This window comes from Copadichromis virginalis, linkage group LG19, assembly GCF_057382275.1.
Source record: "Copadichromis virginalis isolate Kocher_CV1m ecotype Utaka linkage group LG19, C_Virginalis_male_GT1.1, whole genome shotgun sequence".
NCBI classification, from domain to species: Eukaryota; Metazoa; Chordata; class Actinopteri; order Cichliformes; family Cichlidae; genus Copadichromis; species Copadichromis virginalis.
Genome location: NC_140636.1, coordinates 6265515 through 6292299, shown reverse-complemented (window position 1 = coordinate 6292299; position 26785 = coordinate 6265515). Strand labels below are relative to the sequence as shown.

The window sequence follows — 26785 nt, the reverse complement described above, 5'->3', positions numbered from 1 at the left end:
AATCTCACCTTTCTGAGGGGGTCTTTCAGGTAGCAGTCAATGATCATGTCATACTGATGATTCTTCTCATAAAGAAATTCACAGATTTGGTAGCTGGTGGCAAAACACATGATAATAAGAAGAAAATCCTGCAGCATTGCTACCATTTGAATTACATGATGTGTTCATATATAAACTCTCTCAGCTGTTTTCACAGGTAACGTATGTAAGGCAAAAGATCCACACTCCTATATGTGTTGATGTGAAAATGCACAAGAGTGAAATTGGTGTATCACAAATATGTCGTGCATATCAAATACTGACAAAGTTAAAGCAGCAATAAAACACTGTGTATTTTCTCTCACTCACATGGCTTTGTGCTTTGCACTGTTCATACGGACAAATCTATCAGTAACCTTCACATTTAGAAACTTCTCAACTTTCCCTTCTCTGAGTCCAGGTTTACACACGATTTCAGGTTTTTGCCAAACAAATCCAAACTCTGCTTGGTTCATCTGTTGCCCTCAGTGTGCACTTGTTTAAAGCAAGAAAACTCAAAGAGACATTTTTCCTTCAAAGGCTGGTGGAACCACAGCAGTCAGTTAAATCAGGAGTGAACTAAAAGTTGCTCATGCAAAGTTTGCATACGTGTTGATAAATGCTGCAGTTAAAAGTTGTTAAAACTGAATTCTCCTTCGTTGTGTTCAGCTACTTACAACTTGGCTTTCTCTGCCAGCATCAGGAGTCTTTCTTCATTAAACTGGACCACGCCCCCGACCTGCAGGAGCTCCAGCAGAACCTTTAAATCAATCACAAAGTTAGTTATTACGCTTGAATCAGCAGCTGAATGCAGTAGTTGTGGTCAAAGGTTCTCATTTACGCTCTAATGACGCAGCATCTTTAGTGACTCGGGTGCTCAAGTCTGGATTTTCTCTAATCTACGAGGTCTCACAGTTATTAAAGATGTATTCTGTACAATCAGCCGATCCTGGAAGGAGAACCGTTCAGTGAAACGATGATCCTGCCCACAGCTGTATGTCAGACAAGAACACCGCTGAAGTCCAGCAGCTGCTCGCTGCCGTTTACAGACTGTAGTTAAAAGAAGGAGGGATGCTGCGCTGTGGGAAACACAGACTTTCAGATGTGCTGCTCCGAATGCCAAATTCAAAATGAGCTCATGTTTGTCTTAAAACGGTTCCTTTTCTCAGTGTAAACATTTGGTGTATTTTCTATGATGTGTGAACAAAGCTGAATACTGCTGCCAGCATCAGCCGTAGGGCTCCGAGGACCTGCACTCCCAGCAGTCCGTGATCCTGACGCACATTTACAACCAGAGCACAAAGCAGGCGACCACGCCAGTGTTTTAGAAAACGCTGCGTCTGGTTCCTGTGCCAGGAGGTCGACACGCTGGAGCTCGCTGACGCCTATCGGCACCAAGGCAACTGTTGAGAGCGGCGAGCAAGCGCAAGGTCACGAGAGAGACGGAGGTTTGTGTATTTAACCTGCTGCCTTTCAGTGTGTCGGGAATCATCGTCCGGACAACAAAGGAACTCCAGCACCTGCACAGACAATGAGATCATTGAAAGATCAGAAAGAGGAAAGACAAACCAATTCATTTAAAGACTCAAAGGTGAAACGTCATCGACTTGTTTTCAGGTCATAGTCGAGAGTCCGTCTGGCTTAAGTCTCGTTACATCTGCGAGAGGTTGCTAAGACTAGATCATCTTCAATCCTTCATATGTTACACTAATATGTTAATAAAGTCTAAACACTTTGTGTGCACAGACACGACTTTGCCAGAGGAATGAACACTTTGCAAACAGAGAGGTGCAGGCGGCTGCCTGATGCAGTTCACCTGTACAGATACGCTCAAGCTGTGAACAACACAGAATCAAAACCTCATTTATTTCAACACAAGTAAGCAAGCAGAGAAAACAGGTTTGTGTTTGTGCTACGTCACACATCTGGAAGCTGCTTCTCAAGGAGAATAATGGTTCTAGTTCCTCCTCTAAATCCAGGCAGGATTCGATGGTGTGATCCAAATTAGGAAATCAATCTGTTCATGGTCATGTGTTTTTGTGCTCAGGCCGTGAGGTAGTCAAATCAGAAATGCTGAATAAACATTGAAATTGCTTCGAGGACGGCCTAGCTCAAAAAAAGACTGAACGTATAACAGCTACTGGTCACCTGATCAAAGAGCTTCCTGTTCACAAACAGGGTGTTGTCTGGTTTGGCCAACTGACGAGCTAAAAAGGTGAAGAGCCCGCCCACTTGGGAGGGAGTGAAGTCTGCGTTGTCCACCATTACCTAGAGAAACAGAAACGCAAACCACAGTCATGACTGCACCGTACTACACGAGTAGACGTTTGCCATTAAGTCCGCTTTATTTCCCAAATATGGTAAAAAATAAAGAATTTCTTATTTTGGGTTTTATCTACAGCACTGTGCAAAAGTCTGGAGCCAGATTTAGTTTCTGAAGGACTTCCAAAGTGTTTTCAGTGCAGTCCTGGTCCCAGACCATTTCCATCAACTTAACACTGAATCACTCAGTCAAAGACGCAAGGACTGACGTTTTCAGACTATTTTTTATTTGCATCCACTAACTGGATCTATGAAATGCCAAAGATAGCGCAGCGGTTTTGTTTAATTGGTGTTCAGTGTTTCCTTCACAAAAGTGTGAGGCCTACAAACAAACAGATGAAGAACAGCATCTGAAAGTCATGTCCATAAGAAAGACCCGACACACACAGGGTGTCGTGTCAGGAAGGCTGTGGGGCAGCTGGAAACAAGAAGAGCAGAGTGTGGGCGGCCAGCGCTGGAAAGCCGCCGCCACACATAGTAATAAAGAGTTCTTCACAGCCGGCGTGTGCGTCCTGTGCTCACTGCCCACATTGTGGTTTTACCTGAAGTAAGATGTCCACTATCCTCTGCTGGTACTCAAGGGCCTGCTTGTCATTTTTAAAGTCCTCAAATGTCTAGAAAGAAGTGAGAACATCATAATGAGTGAAGAACAACCATAAAAGTAACATTTCCCTTTTTGAGGGAAACTCCCACATCGGTCTGCACTCTGTGGTTATTAGCATACATCTACACTTGTGCCCTAAAGGTGATCTTTCAGGGTACTGTGGTGGTCTCCCAGTGCCGACCTGCCGCTTCACGTTCACTCTGCCTCTCTGCGTTAAGGGAACGCCACTTTTCCTTTCCTTCAGAGGACACGGAGCACACACGTTGTCGTCTGCGTCCTTAGCTGACACGCCTGGTTTCCTCTGCCACTCAGTATAAAACTCCAGGCATCATCAGATCGTTGTAGTCGCACACACTCAGTAATACTTAGCGTGCAGTTTTCCACTTCCCTGACGTTTCGGCCCAGTGCCCAAGTCTTGACTTTTCCTGACCCCTCCCCTTTGCAACCCTGCCTGTCAACTCTGATTCCCACTGCAAAGCAAACAGACATTAAAGAAAAGGCTGGACTCATGTTAAGCTTGGAGCTCCCTGCATACCTGCTCAGCTCCCCTGGCATCACACTCTTCCTCCTGTTTGTAAAGTAAGCTGTGTTGGAGTCCTCTGACACAGTAACAACTGTCAGAAATGACAGTCCAAAACACTGACCCGTGAATTCAACGTCTAAAAACAAAAAATGTGCATGTTAGCATTGAAGCGCACTGATAAATGCTGTGTGACGGAGCTAGCTAAGATGTGAGGAACTTGGAGAAGTATCTATATAAAGTTATCTACTCCAAGTTGATACCAAAGAGCTTAACTTGACGCCCAATAAACCCAGAAAAGAATTTGGATACTGTGCATGCAGAGCGCACTGTGTTTGATCACTGTCTCTGCATGCTGCTGCTCTGTATGCCCACTCTTTGTAAGATTCTTTATGTTCATGATTGTCGCTGTTTGCCACATTTAATGACAGACGATCTTCCCAGGGGAATTTGCATCTTCTCCTGCAGTCGAACCAGGGAAACCAGCCAACTGGGTAAACCATTAAACCATCAAACCACGCCAGGCTAAACCACAAACAACAACAAACAAAATAAAAACCCAGATCTGAATACATTCTGATTACATTTAAAATTTTAATCTCACCATGGCGAGAACATTGAGAAATTCCCTGGTGTCAAAGTGGAGGAGTGTACGAATGAATGGGAAAACGTCCTCTTCCTCGGACGAGTCGGCTGAGTGGAGACGGATTAGGAAGTCAAAAACCTGACAGACACAAGAACATGTCAAACATTAGTTACCAGTGTTTAGAAAAAAGGCATCACTGAAAGGTTTCTCTGGGATTAATCCACGGATGTTCCCGGTGACTGATTTCTGCGTCAGATAATCCGATGAGACAAACCAGCGAGTCTAAAACTCCCAGAGCTGCTCAACAGATGATGCCGTAAACAAACCCTTCTAACAGTCACACCTGAGGCGATGCTGAGCTGTGTGGACCCTGCATGTTGTACCCAAGCAGACAGAAAAAACAAGAAATGATGTTAAATGTGATACAAAAGTGTGTCTGCTGGAATGCTGACGACGAGGACGAATTTCACCTTTCAGCAGAGCAATGACCCCAAATGTGCATCCAAAGAAAAAAATGGCTTCACACGAAGATTAAAGGTTGAATCTTTTTTAAGATTTCCTTTGAGTTTGAGGATCACAAATCTGATCTCAGATCATCGTCTGGTGTTCCTCTAACAATCCCAAACTGAATCACGCTGTGAGTGATGATCTCCAAGACTTGAATGCCATTCCTGCTTTCCCTTCTGGGAAGGCCCTGACCCAGAAGGCTTATGAGACTAAATTAGTCCCTATTATAGTGAGCATGATAGTGTGGCAAACATCCAGCTGATTTTGAAAACAGGCTGGGAGGGCACTGACCCAACCAGCTATATTCCTCTGCTATATCACTAAAACTGTCCTTAGCCGTGTTTCCTTACACGCTAACATCAGCACATCGCTGTGGTTGGTTGTGTCCAGTTTACTCTGCTGGAGCGTCTCGTGACTGGTGCTATCAGAATGAACTGAACCGGGAAAAAATGTGTTTAACCAGCTAGTATTTCTGTTACCAACCAGCAAGAGCAACAGTCTTCACTGATAATAGACGTTCACAGTATTGATGGACCTGCAGGCGCTGTGATTTATAATCACAGGACAGCGTAGTTAATCAGTACAACTGTATCTGCATACCTGGTTCTTGACTTGAACCACAAGGTCTTCTGGGATATCTCCAAGTGGATACGCCCTCCCTGCAAGACAACAGCTACGCGCACACACACACACACACACACACACACACACACACACACCATATATTGTCAGATATATGCATAAACAGTGGTGTGTACATAATACAAAGATTCGACTCAGGTGCACAAACCTAAAGCCACGAGCTTAAAATCACAATAAACGTTCGACTGCTCGTCCACAGTAAACGTAGCATTTATGCTAAACAGGGGTTTATGCTACAATAAACTGAGGATGAGTTACCTTATGTACACGAGTAGTTTGTTTCCCATTACCACGTTCTCATCTAACCAAGAACAGAAATGCAGAGATTTATTTGATGAAAAGCTTTGCTATCAAGATGGACAACAACGGATCAAATGTGGTTTTTACCTGTTAGGCTCCTTCCCTCCTTAAGTGTTGGACCAATCACTGCAAAGAGTTTCTGAAATAAAGAGGATTTATCAATCAATGAATCAATCGATTCAGATGTTTTTTTAAAGGTTTGTTAAAAAAGAAAAAGCTTTGGAGACGATCAGTGAACAAACTGTTACCCATCATGCACCAGTACGTGGTGCAGATGGAGGCCCGTCTTCTCCAAATGACTGAATCAGCTCTGCTGCCATGGCAACCCTCTACATCTGCCTGACAGACTGCCCAACAAACGGGATTTTTATGAATCATTCTCATTTAAATCCACGTAGATGGAAAAACTGAACTGAATGCAGTGTTCATCTCACCATCTCACCTAAATGTTCATTAACCTTTATTTCTGATGAAATGAGACGATAACTAAATAAAAACTGATGCATAAGGACAAAAACTGATGAAATGACACTTTGCCACTGAATAAAAGTGAGAGGAAGCCTTATATTGTCTCCTGCCCTCTGACTGATACTGTAAACATTGTTGTAGTGGCTGTACTTGGATAATGACAATGACGTGAGTTCGGCTGTTGTCCCATTCTTGTCTGATAGCAGATTCCTGCTGCTCAACAGTCCCGGGTCGCCCGTGTTGTACTTTTGTTTTCATGCCTGCACAGACCTTCAGTGTTTATAGAGTTGCTACTACAAAGCCATGCTGTGGGAATAGATGTAGCATGAGGTTTAGCATTGTCTTGCTAACAGACATTGTGTGGACATTCTGATCTAAAACCTGTGCATACATTTCAGCTCTGATGGAGCCTGTGTTGCATACTGTTGATTAATGAGTATTTGTAGATGCAGTTTTGCAGATTAGTCACGCCGCCTCACTAACATACCTTTTTATACCCAATCACATCGCTGGCTTTTTGCTAAGCAACCACATTAGTCTCATCCATCTTTTTAGTAACACTTACTTTTCGTACTTTGGAACCTTTGTTGTCTCTTAAAATGACACATTTTCATTACTCGAATTCATGTCAGACAATAAAATAATGCTTCTGTAAAGAAACTGCCCTGCTATGAGACAAAAGGACCGACCTCCATTGGAGTGATGTAGTCATTCATCCCACTGTTGAAAACGTAGATCATTGCATCATAGAGCTGGTTCTCCCAACATACTTGGACCACCTACACACACACAGACACACACAGGACCATTTATCAGTATAACTGTACTCGGACTGTTCTCAGTCATTGGGTGGGCTGCTGCTGACACAAACACACAAACACACAGAACCTCGTCGCCATTTCTGATTTATATACAGAGTTTGACAGCTCGCACAGTTTTTGCTGGACGGTTTTTACTACACATGCATACACACCTGCTGGATGTCCAAGCTGGTAACATCTAGGTGGACGATGCATCTCTCCAGACTGTCCATCATACCATTACTATGGTAGTGGTCAAGGAGGTCCCTCATAATGGCTGCAGTGAGGTGTCCAACACGATCAGCAACAACGTACGACTCCAGTGACTCCAAGAACACAGCCTTAGCAACCATATTCTCTACCAGCCGCGAATACAGCTGGTTAAAGAGGAGGTCACTGTACACACACACACACACACACACACACACACACACACACGCACGCACGCGCACGCACACACGCGCACACACACACAGACACAGACACACACACAGACACATGCACACACACACACACGCGCACACACACACACACGCGCACACACAGACACATGCACACACACAGACACACGCACGCACACACGCGCACACACACACACACACAGACACACACACACGCACACACACACACACAGACACACACACGCGCACACACACACACACACAGACACACACACGCGCACACACACACACACACAGACACATGCACACACACAGACACACGCACGCACACACGCGCACACACACACACACACACAGACACACACACACGCACACACACACACACAGACACACACAGACACACACACACACACACAGACACACACACGCACACACGCGCACACACACACACACACAGACACACGCACGCACACACGCGCACACACACACACACACACAGACACACACACACGCACACACACACACACAGACACACACACACACAGACACACGCACGCACACACGCGCACACACACACACACACACACACACACACACACAGACACACACAGACACACACACACACACACAGACACACACACGCGCACACACACACGCGCACACACACACGCGCACACACACACACGCACACACGCGCACACACACACAGAAAAAGAAAATCTGAAGTCAACATTGTTGGTGGTACAACAAAAACGTATTCGGATCAGTTCATCCCTTTGATGTGATGCAGTACATGAAGTATAAAGTACTCCATGTGCTGGCTCAGACCCAAACACACATTTACAGAGTGTTACAGCATACACACCTGTGCACCAATGTTCCCTCTAAGCTGCGCACTGCTCGCACGTCTCTGCGCACAGAAAATCTGCATTGCGCACAAAATAATCTAACCTGAGTTGAAATTAAAACTTTAACAATTCTGTTTTGCAGTGTTAGTCATTACTGGCCGCTCCCGTATGGGAACGATGCCACCTTATCTCAAAGTCCACCAATAATGTGTATATGCGCAGCCAATCAGCGTCGCTGACAGGCTATGACAGCGTCCTTATGTGCGACACCGGTGTTTTAGCAAAGCGGCTGATGTGGAGTGAAGCCACGTTAGTGTACAACCATTGGAGATGTGAGCAGGACAGACGGAACAACTGACGGGAAAAGTGTGGACTTTATACCAGTTTTTAAATCGTGTTGATCGGCCACGTAAAACCAGAGTTATGATAAAAAACACGCAATGTTTGGTTTTCTTCCTGAATACTGTCGTTGTTTATATTTACTGCGGGAAGAAACGGGAAAAACGGCGTTTCATAAGGAAAACGCTCGAAAGCCTGTGAGCAAAGACAAAACCAACCCCCCCCCCCCCCCCCCGCCCTTTCCTATTGGTCGAAAAATGTACCATGTCGACCAATCAAAAAATGATATGGCAACGTGGCATCTAGTTGTTAAGAAACGGGGGACGTTTTAGGAGTGACGGCGTGTTTGAGATGTGAGAGATTTGAGACGTTTAGCGCAAATCTTGTGTAGTCAGTGTGTAGTGAGTGTGTAGTGAGTGTGTAGTCAGCGTGTAGTCAGCGTGTAGTCAGTGTGTAGTCAGTGTGTAGTTATTGTGTAGTTATTGTGTAGTCAGTGTGTAGTTATTGTGTAGTTATTGTGTAGTTATTGTGTAGTCAGTGTGTAGTTATTGTGTAGTTATTGTGTAGTTATTGTGTAGTTAGTGTGTAGTTATTGTGTAGTCAGCGTGTAGTTATTGTGTAGTCAGCGTGTAGTTATTGTGTAGTGAGCGTGTAGTTATTGTGTAGTTATTGTGTAGTCAGTGTGTAGTCAGTGTGTAGTCAGCGTGTAGTCAGCGTGTAGTCAGCGTGTAGTTATTGTGTAGTTATTGTGTAGTTATTGTGTAGTTATTGTGTAGTCAGCGTGTAGTTATTGTGTAGTCAGCGTGTAGTTATTGTGTAGTCAGCGTGTAGTTATTGTGTAGTCAGCGTGTAGTTAGTGTGTAGTCAGCGTGTAGTTAGTGTGTAGTCAGCGTGTAGTTAGTGTGTAGTCAGCGTGTAGTTAGTGTAGTCAGCGTGTAGTTAGTGTAGTCAGCGTGTAGTTAGTGTAGTCAGCGTGTAGTTATTGTGTAGTCAGCGTGTAGTCAGCGTGTAGTTATTGTGTAGTCAGCGTGTAGTTATTGTGTAGTCAGCGTGTAGTTATTGTGTAGTCAGCGTGTAGTCAGCGTGTAGTCAGCGTGTAGTTATTGTGTAGTCAGCGTGTAGTTATTGTGTAGTTATTGTGTAGTCAGCGTGTAGTCAGCGTGTAGTCAGCGTGTAGTCAGCGTGTAGTTATTGTGTAGTGAGTGTGTAGTTATTGTGTAGTCAGCGTGTAGTCAGCGTGTAGTCAGCGTGTAGTTATTGTGTAGTTATTGTGTAGTCAGCGTGTAGTCAGCGTGTAGTCAGCGTGTAGTTATTGTGTAGTGAGTGTGTAGTTATTGTGTAGTCAGCGTGTAGTCAGCGTGTAGTCAGCGTGTAGTCAGCGTGTAGTCAGCGTGTAGTGAGCGTGTAGTTATTGTGTAGTGAGCGTGTAGTGAGCGTGTAGTCAGCGTGTAGTCAGCGTGTAGTTATTGTGTAGTGAGCGTGTAGTTATTGTGTAGTCAGCGTGTAGTTATTGTGTAGTGAGTGTGTAGTTATTGTGTAGTGAGTGTGTAGTTATTGTGTAGTCAGCGTGTAGTCAGCGTGTAGTCAGTGTGTAGTCAGCGTGTAGTCAGCGTGTAGTTATTGTGTAGTGAGTGTGTAGTGAGTGTGTAGTTATTGTGTAGTCAGCGTGTAGTCAGCGTGTAGTGAGTGTGTAGTTATTGTGTAGTCAGTGTGTAGTCAGTGTGTAGTGAGTGTGTAGTTATTGTGTAGTCAGTGTGTAGTCAGCGTTTAGTTATTGTGTAGTGAGTGTGTAGTGAGTGTGTAGTTATTGTGTAGTGAGTGTGTAGTTATTGTGTAGTCAGTGTGTAGTTATTGTGTAGTGAGTGTGTAGTCAGCGTGTAGTCAGCGTGTAGTCAGTGTGTAGTCAGCGTGTAGTCAGCGTTTAGTTATTGTGTAGTGAGTGTGTAGTTATTGTGTAGTCAGTGTGTAGTTATTGTGTAGTCAGTGTGTAGTTAGTGTGTAGTCAGTGTGTAGTCAGTGTGTAGTCAGTGTGTAGTTAGTGTGTAGTTAGTGTGTAGTTAGCGTGTAGTCAGTGTGTAGTTAGTGTGTAGTTAGCGTGTAGTCAGTGTGTAGTCAGTGTGTAGTTAGCGTGTAGTCAGTGTGTAGTTAGTGTGTAGTTAGCGTGTAGTCAGTGTGTAGTCAGTGTGTAGTTAGCGTGTAGTCAGTGTGTAGTTAGTGTGTAGTCAGTGTGTAGTTAGTGTGTAGTTAGCGTGTAGTCAGTGTGTAGTTAGTGTGTAGTTAGCGTGTAGTCAGTGTGTAGTCAGTGTGTAGTTAGCGTGTAGTCAGTGTGTAGTCAGCGTGTAGTTAGCGTGTAGTCAGTGTGTAGTCAGTGTGTAGTTAGCGTGTAGTCAGTGTGTAGTCAGCGTGTAGTCAGCGTGTAGTCAGCGTGTAGTCAGTGTGTAGTCAGTGTGTAGTTAGCGTGTAGTCAGTGTGTAGTCAGTGTGCAGTTAGTGTGTAGTCAGCGTGTAGTTAGTGTGTAGTCAGTGTGTAGTTAGTGTGTAGTCAGTGTGTAGTCAGTGTGTAGTCAGTGTGTAGTTAGCGTGTAGTCAGTGTGTAGTCAGTGTGCAGTTAGTGTGTAGTCAGCGTGTAGTTAGTGTGTAGTCAGTGTGTAGTTAGTGTGTAGTCAGTGTGTAGTGTAGTCAGTAGTGTTGTTGTGTGTCAGAACAATGAGGCGCCTGCTGAGTGTTACAGGTGTTACAGCAGTGACACATCTGCTGCTGTCAGGCCTGCAGGTATCAGGCTGTTGTTCTCCTTCATCTCATAGTGGACACAAATTATTTTTGGAGCGGCACAAATAATTTGTGTGGCATCAGATTTGATGCAGAACAGCTGATTGTTCTGTAAATAGTGTTTGTTTAAAAACGTCTTGGCTGCATTTAAAAGAATAGCTGCAAAAAACTTACTTTTTTGAAGTAACTATATAATTAACTGCCCAACATTGGTCATTATTTACTGTATGTTGCAGACAGAGTTACAGACTCTCTCCCAGACCACAGACTCACAATACAGTCAGAGCTTTTTAAAAATAAAGAAAAGAAAGTTGTGTTTTCAAAATTGGAGTTCAAGTTATTTTCCTTCCAACAGTGTTAACATGCTGCAGGTCAGGAACAAGATTGTTTACATTCTCATTGTAAGTGGGCTGAAGCAGGTAATTAAAAGTAGTCTAACATAAATGCTGTAATTTGATTACTTTAATAAACATGTAACTTGGATGCTGGCGTGACCACAGTGCACACGTCTGCTGTCGCTCACAGTGGTCCAGGGGACGCTCAGGGAGTTTGTGTGTTCGCTCACACACGTGAAACATTAGAGGGAACACTGGTGTGCACTGGTGGAGTTTTTTAAATATTTTCATTGTAATCTATAAGCGTGTTTCAAATGCTGTCTGCAAGTTTAAAAACATTGAATTAATTAAAATTACACAAGAAGTTTTAAGATCTTTTGTCTTCATTTTAGTGTCAGAAGCTTTGATGACCCACTTTGTTGAATATTACTCAGTAAGATTATACTGTCAACTGAAAGATGAAGACTGATGGCTACTAAGCCTTTTTCTTCAAACTGAGCCTCATTCATCTGATCACACACATTCATAGAGGCACTCTTTTCTATACTTAAGGGGTTTATCTGAAATTCACGGTCACACAGTCAGCTGATTCACCAACTTTCCGATTGGTAGACGACCTGAGCCAACGCTGCCCCAAAGATAAAATAGCAGACCTAAAAGGTTATCCATCCACCTATCCTCTTCCCTCATCCTATCAGGTCACACCTCAGACAGGGCTAAGCTATGGGCAATTTAGATTCACGTGTGTGTTCACGTACGCCCTCTGTAGCAGCAGGCAGTAATCCACCAGGACTGGAACTACATCCTGAGAGAAACACAAAGAGAGGGTGGGGTTGGTAGAGAATTACTTCAAATGTTAAACATTCATGTCAACAAAACAGAGCTGATTAAACAGTAACAATCAGCATCTTAACTCTTTCAGCTACATACACATAGCCCATAGGTAAATCATGTTGGCTGCTTTATGAATACCAGCAAGGACAGAGAGAATGGAAACACTGGAAAACTCTCCGCTCTCTATGTGCAGACCTCTCTGCATTGACACCTGTTATTAATCTCTGTCTCTCTTGCACAGCATCCCGTCTTCCTTCTCTCACCCCAACCAATCACAGCAGATGGCCCCGCCCCTCCCTGAGCCTGGTTCTGCTGGAGATTTCTTCCTGTTAAAGGGGAGTTTTTCTGTGGGCAAAGTGCTTGCTGATCGGGGGTCATATGAGTGTTGGGCCTTTCTCTGTATTATTGTAGGGTCTACTTTACAAGCCTTGAGGCCACTGTTGTTGTGATTTGGTGCTGTATAAAAAAACTGAACTGATTTGAATTGGAAATCACTTTTTTTCGAACAACACGGGTAAATTTCTGTATCCTAAAAATGTTGCACAGCCACCGGCCACCAGATGGAGCATCACTGTTGAGAAGCACCATCAATCTGTTAGTCTAGGCCTGATCTTTTTCTTAACACCGTCAGAATGCCATCCTGGATACAAGATTTTATTTCATTCATTTTTGAGCAATGTGCATCATTCATAATGCACCGGCACACTTTTAGTCTTTATTTCTTTTTTACACATCTTTGTGGTATCATGCTTTCGTGTTATAGTTTACATCAGTTCTGTTTAGAGTATAATGTTGGTACGATGCGAGGTGCTGCACATTTAGCAAGCGTGGGATTAATGGATTTGTCTTTGTCCATTAAACTCTTCTGGAACTGAAGCTGATATCTGAGTGTTTCTTAGTCTGTCTCATTTTTCTTTGAGTCAACTAAGTTCGTTGGAACGTCCCTAGCTCTGATTATAATGCTCTGCAACCAGGGAATCTTTTTTTTCTACAAAACACAGAACTTGAGGCCAATATGCTTGATGAACTCAGATCCTGAATAATAAGATAAGAAGACTCGTCAGTTTAATACAAAGTGGACTGATCGGTTGGACGCCAGTACCATGCTACTGTACTAACTTTGTGGCTACACACTTGTGTTCTCTACGGCAGTTTAGTTTACCTGGAAATGTTGCTCCATCACTTGGATTTTGCCTTGTTCTGGACACTTTTTCAAAGCATGCTCAGCAAACTGGAAAAGGATCTCGATCATCTGTGGACACAGTGAGTTTAGAAAGCTGAAATGTCAAAGTAAAAGTAGATTTGATGCAACAGACAACGTTTATCTTTTCTCACCTTGTCACTGACCACTGCCTTCCTCTTCAGAGAATCTCCATACAGGCCTTAAAAACACACAGTTCACAAATGATCTGTCATAAGTAGTATATATAAGTATAGTATGTATAATATAGTATATATAACAGTATCAGTATAATGTTATGAGTATGGTAACATTTAGCTACAAGCATGCAGTGATACTGTTTGTCAAAAACTGGAAACGACCCCACTGTTGGTGCTGGTGTTGGTCAGGAATTATTCTTTGCAGGCAGCTTATTAGGGTCATGCTCAAGAGAGTCAACAGATTTGACCAAAGTGCCAAAAGCGTGCATTAAAACTTCATAGCCCCAAGACAAATGGCAGTGAAATCCAGGATACACATATCATAACTGATGGCTGGTCACACTGGATATGACCAAAGTCTGGATTATCACACGATCCTACTGGCATCCAAGCAGAATGGGCACCAGCTGTGCACATTTCTGGAATGCCAATTAGTTAATCACATATCGTACACGAGAAGCTGGAGAAACACCAAGGACTCAGAGAAGAGGTGGAGAAGATGTGGAGGGTGAAGGTGACGGTGGTCCTAGTGGGCATCGGAGCGCTCGGTATAGATATCGCAGGCAAGTGTAATGTGTGGCTGTGATATCGATGACAGAGGAGTGAAATGAATTATACCCACCAACCACAGCCTTAGCAGCTCCCTCGTGAAAGGACCAGGCCAAAGAGAGGGCTTCAACAAAATGTTCCTGCTTCATCAAGCAGTCAATGCGCTGGACATATAAGCAGAGACAGGGAAGGGCAAAGGTCAAGGTCAGGCCTACGCAATTCTAATTAAACAGTGATTGTTGCTGCTAATGGACAGATACTCAAACTGTCACACCCACCTCTCTCCAGTTCCGTAGAGTCATAATGTGAGCTGACTGAGGGGTGAGACAACATAACATTAGACAGTCAAATGGGACACGCTCAGTGTGTGCTCTTCTCTGAAATATGAAACTCTTCTGATTATTAAACCTCAAAACCCCGAAAATATACAATGTATACATAACTGATAGGTCCTAGTCATAGTCCACCGAGGACAATGACTGTCTTTTTCTGTTATGACTCAAACTTTATTAGATTTTAATATTAAAACAACAACAAAGAAACAAAGAAACAAAAAAACAAACAAGCCAGAAGACAGAGTGGACAAATTGAGAATCGATGCATATTTCCACCCAAAGAAAAAGATCCAAAACAACATAAATACACAATGATGCCAATGTTTCACACAGACCCAATTACAGCTTTCCTATTTAGTCCGACCTTAACTAATGAAAAGTAGTTAGCCCATTTGTCGTTATAGTCGTCCAGTCTATTCAGCAGTCTATAATCTTTCGTAAGCTGCCACTTGTCCCAAAGAGTCGATGAGGCCTCCACTCTTTCACCAACAGCTTCCTCTCCAGCATAATCGCCGTTTGTACCCAGCAAGAGGAGTGGGTAAGTGACTCAAAGCTGAAGGGTCTCCTAATACGTAAAGACTGTTCATGAATGGGACCTTGACCTACAACCTTCTCTACTACGGTGTGAATATGAATCCAATGATCTTGGACTTTGACGCACCCCCAAAGCAAATGTAAAAGAGTGCCACTTCCCTGCTGGCGCTTCCAGCATGCATCATCAGTCGCTCGACCCACCCTGTGCAACCGTGAGGGTGTCCAGTATAATCTATTTAAAATCTGAAATGGGAACAATCTTGAGTTCACGTGACATTTTTTTCAGATTCCTGAGGATGCCATTCCTCCACTGTAAAGCCGTTAAGTCCATTTCCCACGTTCTTTTGAGGGACAGTGTGTTAGGATCAGAAGCTAATAAAAGCGTTTTGTTCGCCTTGTAATCGGAAGGTTGCCGGTTCGAGCCCCGGCTCGGACCGTCTCGGTCGTTGTGTCCTGACACACTTCACCTGCCGCCTACTGGTGTTGGCCAGAGGGGCCGATGGCGCGATATGGCAGCCTCGCTTCTGTCAGTCTGCCCCAGGGCAGCTGTGGCTACAACTGTAGCTGCCTCCACCAGTGTGTGAATGTGTGTGTGAATGGGTGGATGACTGGGTGTGTAAAGCGCTTTGGGGTCCCTAGTGGGGACTAGTAAAAGCGCTTTACAAATACAGGCCATTTACCATTTAAAGGGAACTTTGCGGATAAACCAAATGTATTGGTCATCAAATGGCTTCGTTGCAGGTCTTTCCAAAATCCCTGCCTAGGTAAATCAAATTCTTCTGCAAGTTTTCCAAATGATTTAAATATACTGTTTTCATATAGATCCCCCAGCACTGTTACACCTCTCTGGAACCAGAGCTTCCAAAAGAAGGGTAATTATGGGATCTGGTGGTGGGATTACACCCAATACCAGCAGACTGGTTGAGATATGGGTCAAAGTTGAATAATTTGGACATTCTTTTCCATACTTCTTTCAAATGAGAAAATACCGGCTGTGATTGGACGTGGGGGGGCAGATTAGTTGATAAGCTATATAATGGTGTAAATGGCGAGCAAGCAGTACTTTCAATGGAAAACCAAGGAGGCGCTTTCTCAGGGGGTAAGAAGCAATGTGCCAGATGCCGAAGAGAAAAAGCATAAAATATAAAAGTAGATTAGGCATCCCTAACCCTCCTCTGTCCACTGGTTTCTGCCGTTTTCTCAGATTCAATTAAGCTTTTTATTACTCCATGTAAATGCTTTACAGAGCTGGTCAAACTGTTTGGTGTATTTCAAAGGAACATGAATTGGCAGAGCCTGCAACAAATAGTTGAACTTGGGTGTACATACCATTTTGATTACGTTTACCTTCAAAAAAAATACATCTGAGACCAGCGATCAAGATTCTCATATCGCTGAGTAAAGGTTCAAAATTTATCTTTATCAGGTCTGACAGATGAGGCGGGAAGACTGTCTTAATGCTGCATTTCCTCAACACTGAAGCCAATTCACAGAAGAGGCACCTTCAGGGTTTGAACACTGTTTGAATGGAAGAATGAGCCAAAGTCACACCTGAGCAATCAGCAGAGTCCAGCCTGCACACTTCTATCAGTATTCACATCCTCATTAACAGCAGCAGTCCGGTTACAACCACAAACGCCTTTTTATAACATCTGTCACAGATGTTTTTGTTTTCGGAGCGGGCAGCGCATCTAAGAAGGAACCAGATTGACTTGGTCGTTCAGTCTTTGTTAACTTTGTTTTTGAGAAACACTCATGAACTGTTCAAGTACTTGCACATGATGTTCTGTCACCACTGATTCTCATCAGTGTTGAGATGTTGCACGCGTTGGAGACGGGGATGGAGTTATTAACTTTGTGTGACTGTAATAAATAACTGTCATTTGTAACATTACTGTTCTGATCACACAACACAGAGATGAACTCGTGGCACACAACATGACCCAGTCAGGAGAGCCAGCGCTCTCTGAACCTGCCATTTCTGTCAGATCTGCCTCCATCTCACCCTACCCATGGCATGCTTCTCTTTCACACTACCGACTGCATGTCCTTCTTCACTATATCCACGAGCCTCATCCGTGATCTCCCTCTTTTCCACCTGCCTTGCAGCTCCGTCTTCAACATGCTCCGTCCAGTAAATCCACCGTCCCTCCTCTGCACATGTCCAAACCGTTTCAGCTTCAGCTCCCTGACTTTGTCTCCAAACCACTGAGCCTGAGCTAAAATGCTTCCATTGATAAATAACAAAAGTTTTCATCCATGGTGATGATATAACAGATGTATAGAACAGAAAGGTAAATAGTACAAAACAGTACCTTGGTGCCCAAATACACAATCTGTCCTGCGTAGCTCGAGACTGATTGGTAACAAGCCTTTTCTCCAACTAAAGCCTGAAACACAAACACAGATGTACAGCCAAAAGGTCAGTGGTGAACTCACTGACAATGCTTTCAAACACATTGTTATTATTTTCTCAGGAATTCTGGGACCAGATCCTGAATCACAAGAATTTAGAAGATATGCAGGTGTAATTAATAGAGAAGGTAACCAGGACCTGATTCATGCAACGCTCTACAGTGGGGCAAAAAAGTATTTAGTCAGCCACCGATTGTGCAAGTTCCCCCACTTAAAATGATGACAGAGGTCAGTAATTTGCACCAGAGGTACACTTCAACTGTGAGAGACAGAATGTGAAAAAAAAAATCGATGAATCAACATGGTAGGATTTGTAAAGAATTTATTCGTAAATCAGGGTGGAAAATAAGTATTTGGTCACCTCAAACAAGGAAAATCTCTGGCTCTCACAGACCTGTAACGTCTTCTGTAAGAAGCTTTTCTGTCCCCTACTCGTTACCTGTATGAATGGCACCTGTTTGAACTCATCATCTGTATAAAAGACACCTGTCCACAGCCTCAAACAGTCAGACTCCAAACTCCGCCATGGCCAAGACCAAAGAGCTTTCGAAGGACACCAGGAAAAGTATTGTAGACCTGCACCAGACTGGGAAGAGTGAATCTACAATAGGCAAGCAGCTTGGTGTGAAAAAATCAACTGTGGGAGCAATCATCAGAAAATGGAAGACATACAAGACCACTGATAATCTCCCTCGATCTGGGGCTCCACGCAAGATCTCATCCCGTGGGGTCAAAATGATCATGAGAACGGTGAGCAAAGATCCCAGAACCACACGGGGGGACCTGGTGAATGACCTGCAGAGAGCTGGGACCAAAGTAACAAAGGTCACCATCAGTAACACACTACAACGGCAGGGAATCAAATCCCGCAGTGCCAGACGTGTTCCGCTGCTGAAGCCAGTGCATGTCCAGGCCCGTCTGAAGTTTGCCAGAGAGCACATGGATGATACAGCAGAGGATTGGGAGAATGTCATGTGGTCAGATGAAACCAAAGTAGAACTTTTTGGTATAAACTCAACTCGTCGTGTTTGGAGGAAGAAGAATACTGAGTTGCATCCCAAGAACACCATACCTACTGTGAAGCATGGGGGTGGAAACATCATGCTATGGGGCTGTTTTTCTGCCAAGGGGACAGGACGACTGATCCGTGTTAAGGACAGAATGAATGGGGCCATGTATCGTGAGATTTTGAGCCAAAACCTCCTTCCATCAGTGAGAACTTTGAAGATGAAACGAGGCTGGGTCTTCCAACATGACAATGATCCAAAACACACCGCCCGGGCAACAAAGGAGTGGCTCCGTAAGAAGCATTTGAAAGTCCTGGAGTGGCCTAGCCAGTCTCCAGACCTCAACCCCATAGAAAATCTGTGGCGGGAGTTGAAAGTCCGTGTTGCTCGGCGACAGCCCCAAAACATCACTGCTCTCGAGAAGATCTGCATGGAGGAATGGGCCAAAATACCAGCTACTGTGTGTGCAAACCTGGTAAAGACCTATAGTAAACGTTTGACCTCTGTTATTGCCAACAAAGGTTATGTTACAAAGTATTGAGTTGTATTTTTGTTATTGACCAAATACTTATTTTCCACCCTGATTTACGAATAAATTCTTTACAAATCCTACCATGTGGATTCATGGATTTTTTTTTCACATTCTGTCTCTCACAGTTGAAGTGTACCTCTGGTGCAAATTACTGACCTCTGTCATCATTTTAGGTGGGGGAACTTGCACAATCGGTGGCTGACTAAATACTTTTTTGCCCCACTGTAGGTTCAGGTTCAAAATCTGTTTGCATGTTTGCATGAACAGAACTCGATATGTTAAAATCAGGAAGTGTCTTTGTGTTTAAATGAGCAACTATCCAAACGTCCTGTGCTGACCTGTAGAGCTACATTTACTGATAACTGCTGTGCTCATGGTGCCGAGTGAAAGCCACTGAACCTCGTGTCACTCCTGTCCCTGTGCTCCGTGTTCCCTCTGTTCACTGTCAAGTCCGTGTCTCTGTCGTGTGCTTCCTGTTTTATTTTGACGGTGCCGTGTTTTCTCTGCACCTGTCCTGGTCCCACGTCTCCAGTCAATCTCGTCTCTATGTTCCCTCTGTCACCGTGTCGTTATGTCGTCGTGTTCGCTCGTGTCTCTGAGTCTGTGCCTTCGTGTCGTATCTCCTGTCTTATTTTGATAGTCTCTGTCCTACATCAGTGTTGTGCCTTCCTTCGTCTCATCATGTCCGAGTTGTCTGAGCTGCGTTTCTTCCTGTTTCCCATCCTCTCGTGATCCTACCTGTATTTCGGTCCTCAGAGGCTCTTCGTGCTGCGTTTTCTCCCTTCGTCTTCCTGAGAGTGTCCTAGCTCGCTGTCCTGGTTTGTGTTGCTCCAGTTTCCTACTCTCAGGTTCCAGTTCCCAGTTTAGTTTTGCGTTTGAGGTTTGTTTTGTTTTTTGTAAATGTTTATTTCTAATGTGGAGTTTTTCCCAGCAATAAAGCTGCACCTTAACTTTAACTTCCTGTTTCTGAGTCCTGCGTTCGGGTCCTTCATCCTGCCTGCCACACAGCAGTTGCCATGACAACATGTCGTCATTATCAATAAAATAAAAGACAGTTAAATATTGCAGAAACTTGTTATAAATCTGGTTACCTGGATACCAAATGAATGATAAGGTCGGTTAATTTCTGGTTCCACATCTGTAACTTATTCTCTGGACAAAGTGACTTGTTTTGTGGTTTCTTCAAAGGCTGAATTTTGTTTTTGTTGGGTTTTTGCTGCATTATTACTAACAGAGAACTGTAGCAGGGTTTTGACTAACATTTTCATGAGTTTTGAATCTCAGATTCCCAAAAAACACGAACTATCAACATCTCAAATGAAAGCCTCAAACGCTGACCATGCCTTACAAACGAAACCCTCACCAGAGCCTGGGAGACGTTTCCTCCAGTTGCCAATGATTTGAAATGTCGGCTGTTATAGACCAGCTGCACCTGCTCCAAGTCCAGAGTCTCCAAAACCTCTTGGCTAGGCCGGTCCACCACGTGCAGCTTTTCGTGGCTGTCCACCAGGACCAGCGTACGGCTGTTAATCCACTGCAGAGACACAGAGGTACAGCAGGAAACAGACAGAGGGTCATATAAATGCCCATGACTGACGGGTGCAACGACTGTACAGCATTAAAAATGAGATGCACAAGTTAAAATGTATTTGGCATTTTTCTTAACCTACACAAGAAGTTTACACACAGGTTCAAATAGATTCAAACGCCATCGTAACGTCACTTCGATAAATGTCCCACCGCACCTGCACCTCAACCACACTACTCTGGCAGCCATCAGCACGTTTCTGGAACAATCCTGGCTGCATATTTGAGAGCTCATTTCAATTGGCTACAGATCCAGCTTTCCCTCAATCATATTAAAATAATCCATAATCAGACAATACACATGTTTAACTATAAACAAGTCTGCACTCATATTCTAACTCACTAGCCCAAACAACAAAGTACATTTTTACATTGGCTAAACACGCTGTGATTAATCTTAAACTTAAACAGTTTTTTATGCAGGCAGCAGAAACATGAGAAGGAAGAAGAGGAAGGATCGTGGATGCACAGGGCCTGCACAGTACGTACCACTGACACCCAGAATCCCACCAGCCACAGACCGACCAACCAAACGTAGCAGTTTGTGGACGACAGTCGTGATACCGAGTGATAGCAACATCAGGAAAAAGGAACAGGACAAGCTCAAGAAGCTCCGAGGGCTGAGAGAGGAGCTCTGGAAGACGTGGAGGTGAATGCAGCAGTGGTCCCAGTGGTAATTGGGCCACTTGGGCCAGTGACCTGCAAACTGGGCAGGTGGCTCCAGCAGATCCCAGGAACAACATCTGAGATCTCTTTGCAGAAAAGCGCAGTCGTAGGAACAGCAAAGATCCTGCAGAGGATCCTCAGGCTCCCAGGACTCTGGCACTGAGCCCCGCCCCGCTGGTGTTTGTCCTGTTTCACTACTGAAGACTTTTTGATGACGGGGACTGAAGTTTCTCCAACAGTGATGTCAGCTCAGCGTTTTATATTATCTGCACCAGAAAGTCTTTGTCCCAGGAAAACAGCAGAATGGAACTTTCTAATAAACCAGAGGTTCACTCCAGGAAACGCTGTCATCAGGAGTGATCGTATTTTACAAGAATAAACCATCCTGAAAGGTTTAAACTCCTAAATACATCCAGCACTCCTCTGCTGACCTGTGCATGAGTGAGTATGTGCCACTGTTGAGCATCTTCTCGGGGTACTTACACTTAGGCTGATGATGTCACAGCTGAGCTGGAATTGTCTCTGTTTGATGACGTGGATCGTCCCCGATTCCTCTTTCTTTACCTGAACAAACAGTGGTGGAGGAGAGAAACATGATCCCGGGATAACTGCTCTTTGACGGAAGTGTTTGCGCGCTTCAGAAATCAGACGTCTGGGAAACATTCAGTCCAACATTATTTAGTGTCAGCTTGTATCCTCGTAGCTTTAACATAGTAATGATTTACATCTACTGAAAGCTTTGATATATCACAGTTCAGCACTTACCAAGAGGAAGTGGACGGTATCTCCTTTGCAAAAAGCCAGGACTGGATTGACCATCTTCTGGACAGCAACAAACTGCCAGGCCAGCTGAGGAACGCTGGATGGATCCGACTAACAAAGGAGAACATAACACGACATCGGAAACGAATCTCACGGAGCGCCTCTGAGGGTGTGCCACGTTCCCATCACCACGTTGTTGGGGAGAAAACTCTGCCCTGTCCCGCTTAACTGTGACGTGATACTAAATAAAACGTAGACACGTTTTTGAAATAAGATCCAACCTTTAACTTCTTTAACTAAGAAGGAACAAAAAGGAGAGGAGCATGTAGAAGCACATCCACTGTACTGGGAAAGACACATATTTTGAACAGGGACCAGTGGCTGGTAACACCACCAGATAGAAATCCAACTTTCTAGTTGCAAAGCAAAAAAATGCTAAAAACAGCAGCTGAGTCACTTCGGACATGTTGGCAAGTTAAGAAATGAATGATGATGCTGAGTGTGAAACTGAGCCGTTCAAAGCATCAAAGCTGTTGATTTTAACGTCTCCTACGTGCTGACTGTCAGAGAGACACACGCTCGAGCAGAAGGCGATTCGAGCTGGAACGAGTCTTTCAGGACCTCTGGGCAGTTCTCTTTGTGCCTGCCTGGTAAACAAGGACTCGATAGCTCTGCTCTGCCTCTTGATTACAGCTCATGGTAAATGAATACAGCACAACAAAGTAGTGCCATCACATCTGACACGATGCCTCATCACGTCAGTGGATCTGACTCATACATGCAAACCGCACTTCATACCTTATTGTAAGGAAATGTCATCCAGACTTTCAGGGAGGGCTTTAATCCAATGACTAGAATCTGGGGTGAAAAGACAAAACCATCAGAACCTGATGCTGCACGAATGAGAACACGATTATGACCTGCGGACGACCTTTGGCATCTGCACACCTTAGTGAGAGATGCCATAGCGAGCAGAGAGTAGTGCGTGATGGGATGGTCTCTGAAGTCCGGAGGAGAACGCAAAGGTTCGATACAGCACACCTCCCCTTTAGAACCACTGAAGAGACATCGAGAGTCACATGACCGCATCCCCATCACCCTCCTGAGAACAAACGAGGGGAAAGCAGGGGAACCAATGAGAAAGATGAACATAAAAAATCACCGAATCAGAGTCGAGTTAAAACGGCAACACTTGTTGCTGGTGGGATTACATGTGTTCATTTAAGAGGTAGAAGACCAAAAAGTTCTTTCAGCACCTCGGTTACAAAAAGCATCCTCCCCTCAGCCTGCTCATAGATGTACGTGTGGTATAAGTGTGAAAATGCGAGGTCACCTCCTTCTTCAGTTATCACAAGATCTTTGAAAAACTTGACCTCTGACCTCGAGGTTAAAGTTACTAACTCATCTGAGATCTTTAGTAGATGCACCTATGCTATCAATTAGAAAATCCTCATTTCCAGCTATGCCAACAATACTCCGTCAGCTTTTCAGTGCTGAGGGGTAAAAACTGCTCAGGAACATAAAACCTGATGGTTGAAAATAACATTTCTGTAACATTTAAAGCCGAGTCGTTCACCTGAAAGCCAGCTCAAAAACAGATCCTCCACTGTCATTGCACACGGCAATAGTTGGGTCATCTGTGAACTGCAATAACAAGAAAGGCAAAAGAAGAACTCAGGACAGAAGTTAGACAGAAATCATCAGGGAGGAAACATTTGACATCTCTGAGCCGCAGGTAGAAAAATACAACCTTTGTTACAAATGTTTCCTTAGTAATAGTAGTGGAGGGGTGACGTTTGGTGACAACAACAAAACAAAGCTGACTTTGCAAGTGTGTGTGTGTGCATGGACCTTCACATGCAGAATGGCTGTCCCAGGAGGGTGGGCATCAGTGATGGTCCTCAGAAGCTTCCCATTGGCTAGATCCCACATTGTAATCTGATCGTGCAGACGGAGAGACGACACGAGGAAGGTGGTCATGAGCTCAAGTGAAAGCTGTGAACACATTCTGCAGTGCATTCCTGTCATATCAGCAACGCTGGTGCTAATTTTATTTTTGCTACGACCTTAATGTGTTTCTGAAATGGAGAATGAAGCAATGATTTAAAAGGCTGGAAATGAAACAAAGATGAACAAATCAATCATTTAATGATCGTTCTGAAAAAACTAGGCTAACACACGAAAATGCATTCGATTAATAGTAGAACGGACCTTATCCTGACAAAACAGTGTGCAAGTTTCACTCACACAGAGGATGACATGTGATCAACCTCACATTATGAGCGCCTGCTACAGTCCTAAATAATCCGTATAGTTAAAATGTGCAAATCTTTGCAAAGTAAAGATTTATTTAGGAAAATGCATTAACAGAAGGTTTAATGAAATGTGTCTGTAGCCCAACACAGGGCCACATAGCACTGGTATGGCTGGTGGAAGCAGATATTGGTAGGCTGTGTTACTTCACTATTAACTGCTTGACAAGCCACTCAACATTTGCAAAGCAGTAATGTTAGTGACGTCTTTTCTTTGTGTTACAATATTTTTGTATCATATTTCCCCATTTCTGCATCAGTGTATTTTGATTCTGCCAATTATGGTATCCAACCTGCACATTAAAAGACAACAAGTAATAAACAATTACAAATACACATGAACCACACTAACAAATATAACCTGTCCAAAACAGGGATTCTTGTTCCTTTGATCCTTGTATTGGTGTTATTTTAAATTCAAATAAAATGTTAAAAAACGTGGTGTCTAACCCGATACTAGTTCATGCAGTTATTACGTCTAGTTTGGACTACTGTAATCAGGACCCATACAGACCTTATGGGACCGTATCACCCCAGTCCAGCACTTTGCGCTCAGACTGCTGGTTTACTTGTGGTTCCTAGAATATTTAAACAGGAGGTAGAGCCTTCAGTTTCCAGTCTCCTCCCAGTGGGAACAGCTCCCAGTTTGGATTCGGGAGAAGACACCCTCTTTGTTGTGGAGGGAGGGGCATCCATCATAATCAACTATAACTTCACAAACAGTGTGTTTGGATTTCCCAAGGAGGATGTCGAACAGAATGCAGTAATTTGCAAAATATGCCGTAAAACTACTGCTAAAGACAGCAGTGCAGTGAACTGATCCTATTAGCTGAAAATGTTTTAAAGTGTGCACGTCAGCGTCCCCCCACACACTAAAGAAAACGTTAAACCAGCTGTGACACCTGTGACTGTTCTTCAGGCGTTTTCTAGACTTTTCTTTCTGTAATTTGAGGTCATCAATATTTTACAATTTTCATATGTTATAATCACAAAGGAGCACGTTTTTAATTTGAATCGGATTATTTTGTCTTGTGAATTTGCCACGATCAGGACGAAGCGCACGGATTCTAATTATTCATCATCTGTTCACTTATTTTAACATTTTATTGGGATTATAAAGTTCAAAAGATCACCAGCACCGACACACTGTTGGGTTAGTCATCATCACCCACACGCTGGCTGACCAGCCATCTAACCTTTGGTCAGAAAAGCGTCAGGAGGTAATGGTACTTCATTTAGAAAAGTGTGAGTTTTCATCTTTGGCATCATCCTGTCAGCATGGTGAAGTTCAGTGTTTCCCCATGAAGCATGAAAATGCTGTAACTCACCATGAAACAGGAAGCTGTTGTTCCTAGATCAGGATTCTTAAGTGAAGGCTTTCACTGTGTTAATGAGTTTGCTACAGACTGTGGTAGCAGCTAGCTCCATATTTACGTCTATCTGCATGTGAACCAGATGTTTGTGAACAAGACATTAGTGTTAATGAGCTGTTAGCTGTTAGCATTAACTCATATGACCTTCCTGGGCAGCGTCCTACTCTACAAATCAGACTTCAGATACACTGACAGTGGGGACACACACACTGTTGCATGTGTATGTGAGTGGAACAACCTGGCGTACAGGAAGGACATCACTCACTTTATCATCTGATGTGAACTCAACCACCTACACATCCACACTAGTGAGAACTCCCATCACAGTGAACATGCACGGTTTTGGCACTGATGTCGTGGACAAGTACAAATTCCTGGATGTTCACCTTCACAATAAACCGGACTGGTCAGAAAACACTCCAGATCTGTACGAGAAAGGACAACGTCAGCTCCTGTCTTCCTTCTCTCACTCCAACCAGTCGCAGCAGATGGCCCCGCCCCCCTGAGCCGGGGGTTTCTTCCTGTTAAAAGGGAGTTTTTCCTTCCCACTGTGGCCAAAGTGCTTGCTCACAGGGGGTCACATGATTGTTGGGTTTTTCTCTGTATGTGTTATTGTAGGGTCTACTGTGAAGCGCCTTGAGGCCACTGTTGTTGTGTATAAATAAAATTGAACTGAAGCTCTGCTGGGCAGGCTGAGGTGTGCGGGACTTTTTCAGTGACGCTCCTGCAGTCTTTTACCTTCTAACACCTTTGTACAGGTGACAACTCCCCTGGTGGGAAGGTCATCCCTTCATCCCAACAGCAGTCACACTGTAAAATACAGATAACTGCTGAAATATATGTACATCATCACTCCCACTGCACTTCATGTGCACATAAAAAATATCGAGTTCTAGTTACTCTTGGAAATCTGTTTTTGCCCAAATTCAATTTTTCTTCCTCACTGTTGTGCTGCTATAGTCCCCACGGTGGGATTCATAAAGTCTATTTATATCTGTCTATGCATCTCTCTATATATGTACTTATCCAGCCATCGTTCAA

General features: G+C 43.9%; 1 protein-coding gene across 2 annotated transcripts in view; it reads right to left on the bottom strand.

Moving 5' to 3' along the window:
• vps8 (VPS8 subunit of CORVET complex) overlaps positions 1-26785 on the bottom strand; it is a 75597-nt gene that overhangs the window by 22268 nt on the left and 26544 nt on the right. For both annotated transcript variants that reach the window (XM_085441521.1, XM_085441522.1), the window contains exons 8-31: positions 23911-23997; positions 23636-23703; positions 23008-23161; positions 22858-22917; positions 22063-22170; positions 21781-21861; positions 20408-20578; positions 17406-17480; positions 14500-14535; positions 14295-14385; positions 13628-13674; positions 13455-13544; positions 12217-12263; positions 6941-7163; positions 6657-6746; positions 5587-5638; positions 5458-5500; positions 5158-5230; positions 4069-4188; positions 2883-2954; positions 2167-2286; positions 1482-1538; positions 696-778; positions 9-93 (exon numbers count right to left, since the gene is read on the bottom strand). In XM_085441521.1, coding sequence (XP_085297647.1) covers positions 9-93; positions 696-778; positions 1482-1538; positions 2167-2286; positions 2883-2954; positions 4069-4188; positions 5158-5230; positions 5458-5500; positions 5587-5638; positions 6657-6746; positions 6941-7163; positions 12217-12263; positions 13455-13544; positions 13628-13674; positions 14295-14385; positions 14500-14535; positions 17406-17480; positions 20408-20578; positions 21781-21861; positions 22063-22170; positions 22858-22917; positions 23008-23161; positions 23636-23703; positions 23911-23997 — 2133 coding nt within the window. The remainder of the gene's footprint in view (positions 1-8; positions 94-695; positions 779-1481; positions 1539-2166; positions 2287-2882; positions 2955-4068; positions 4189-5157; positions 5231-5457; positions 5501-5586; positions 5639-6656; positions 6747-6940; positions 7164-12216; positions 12264-13454; positions 13545-13627; positions 13675-14294; positions 14386-14499; positions 14536-17405; positions 17481-20407; positions 20579-21780; positions 21862-22062; positions 22171-22857; positions 22918-23007; positions 23162-23635; positions 23704-23910; positions 23998-26785) is intronic.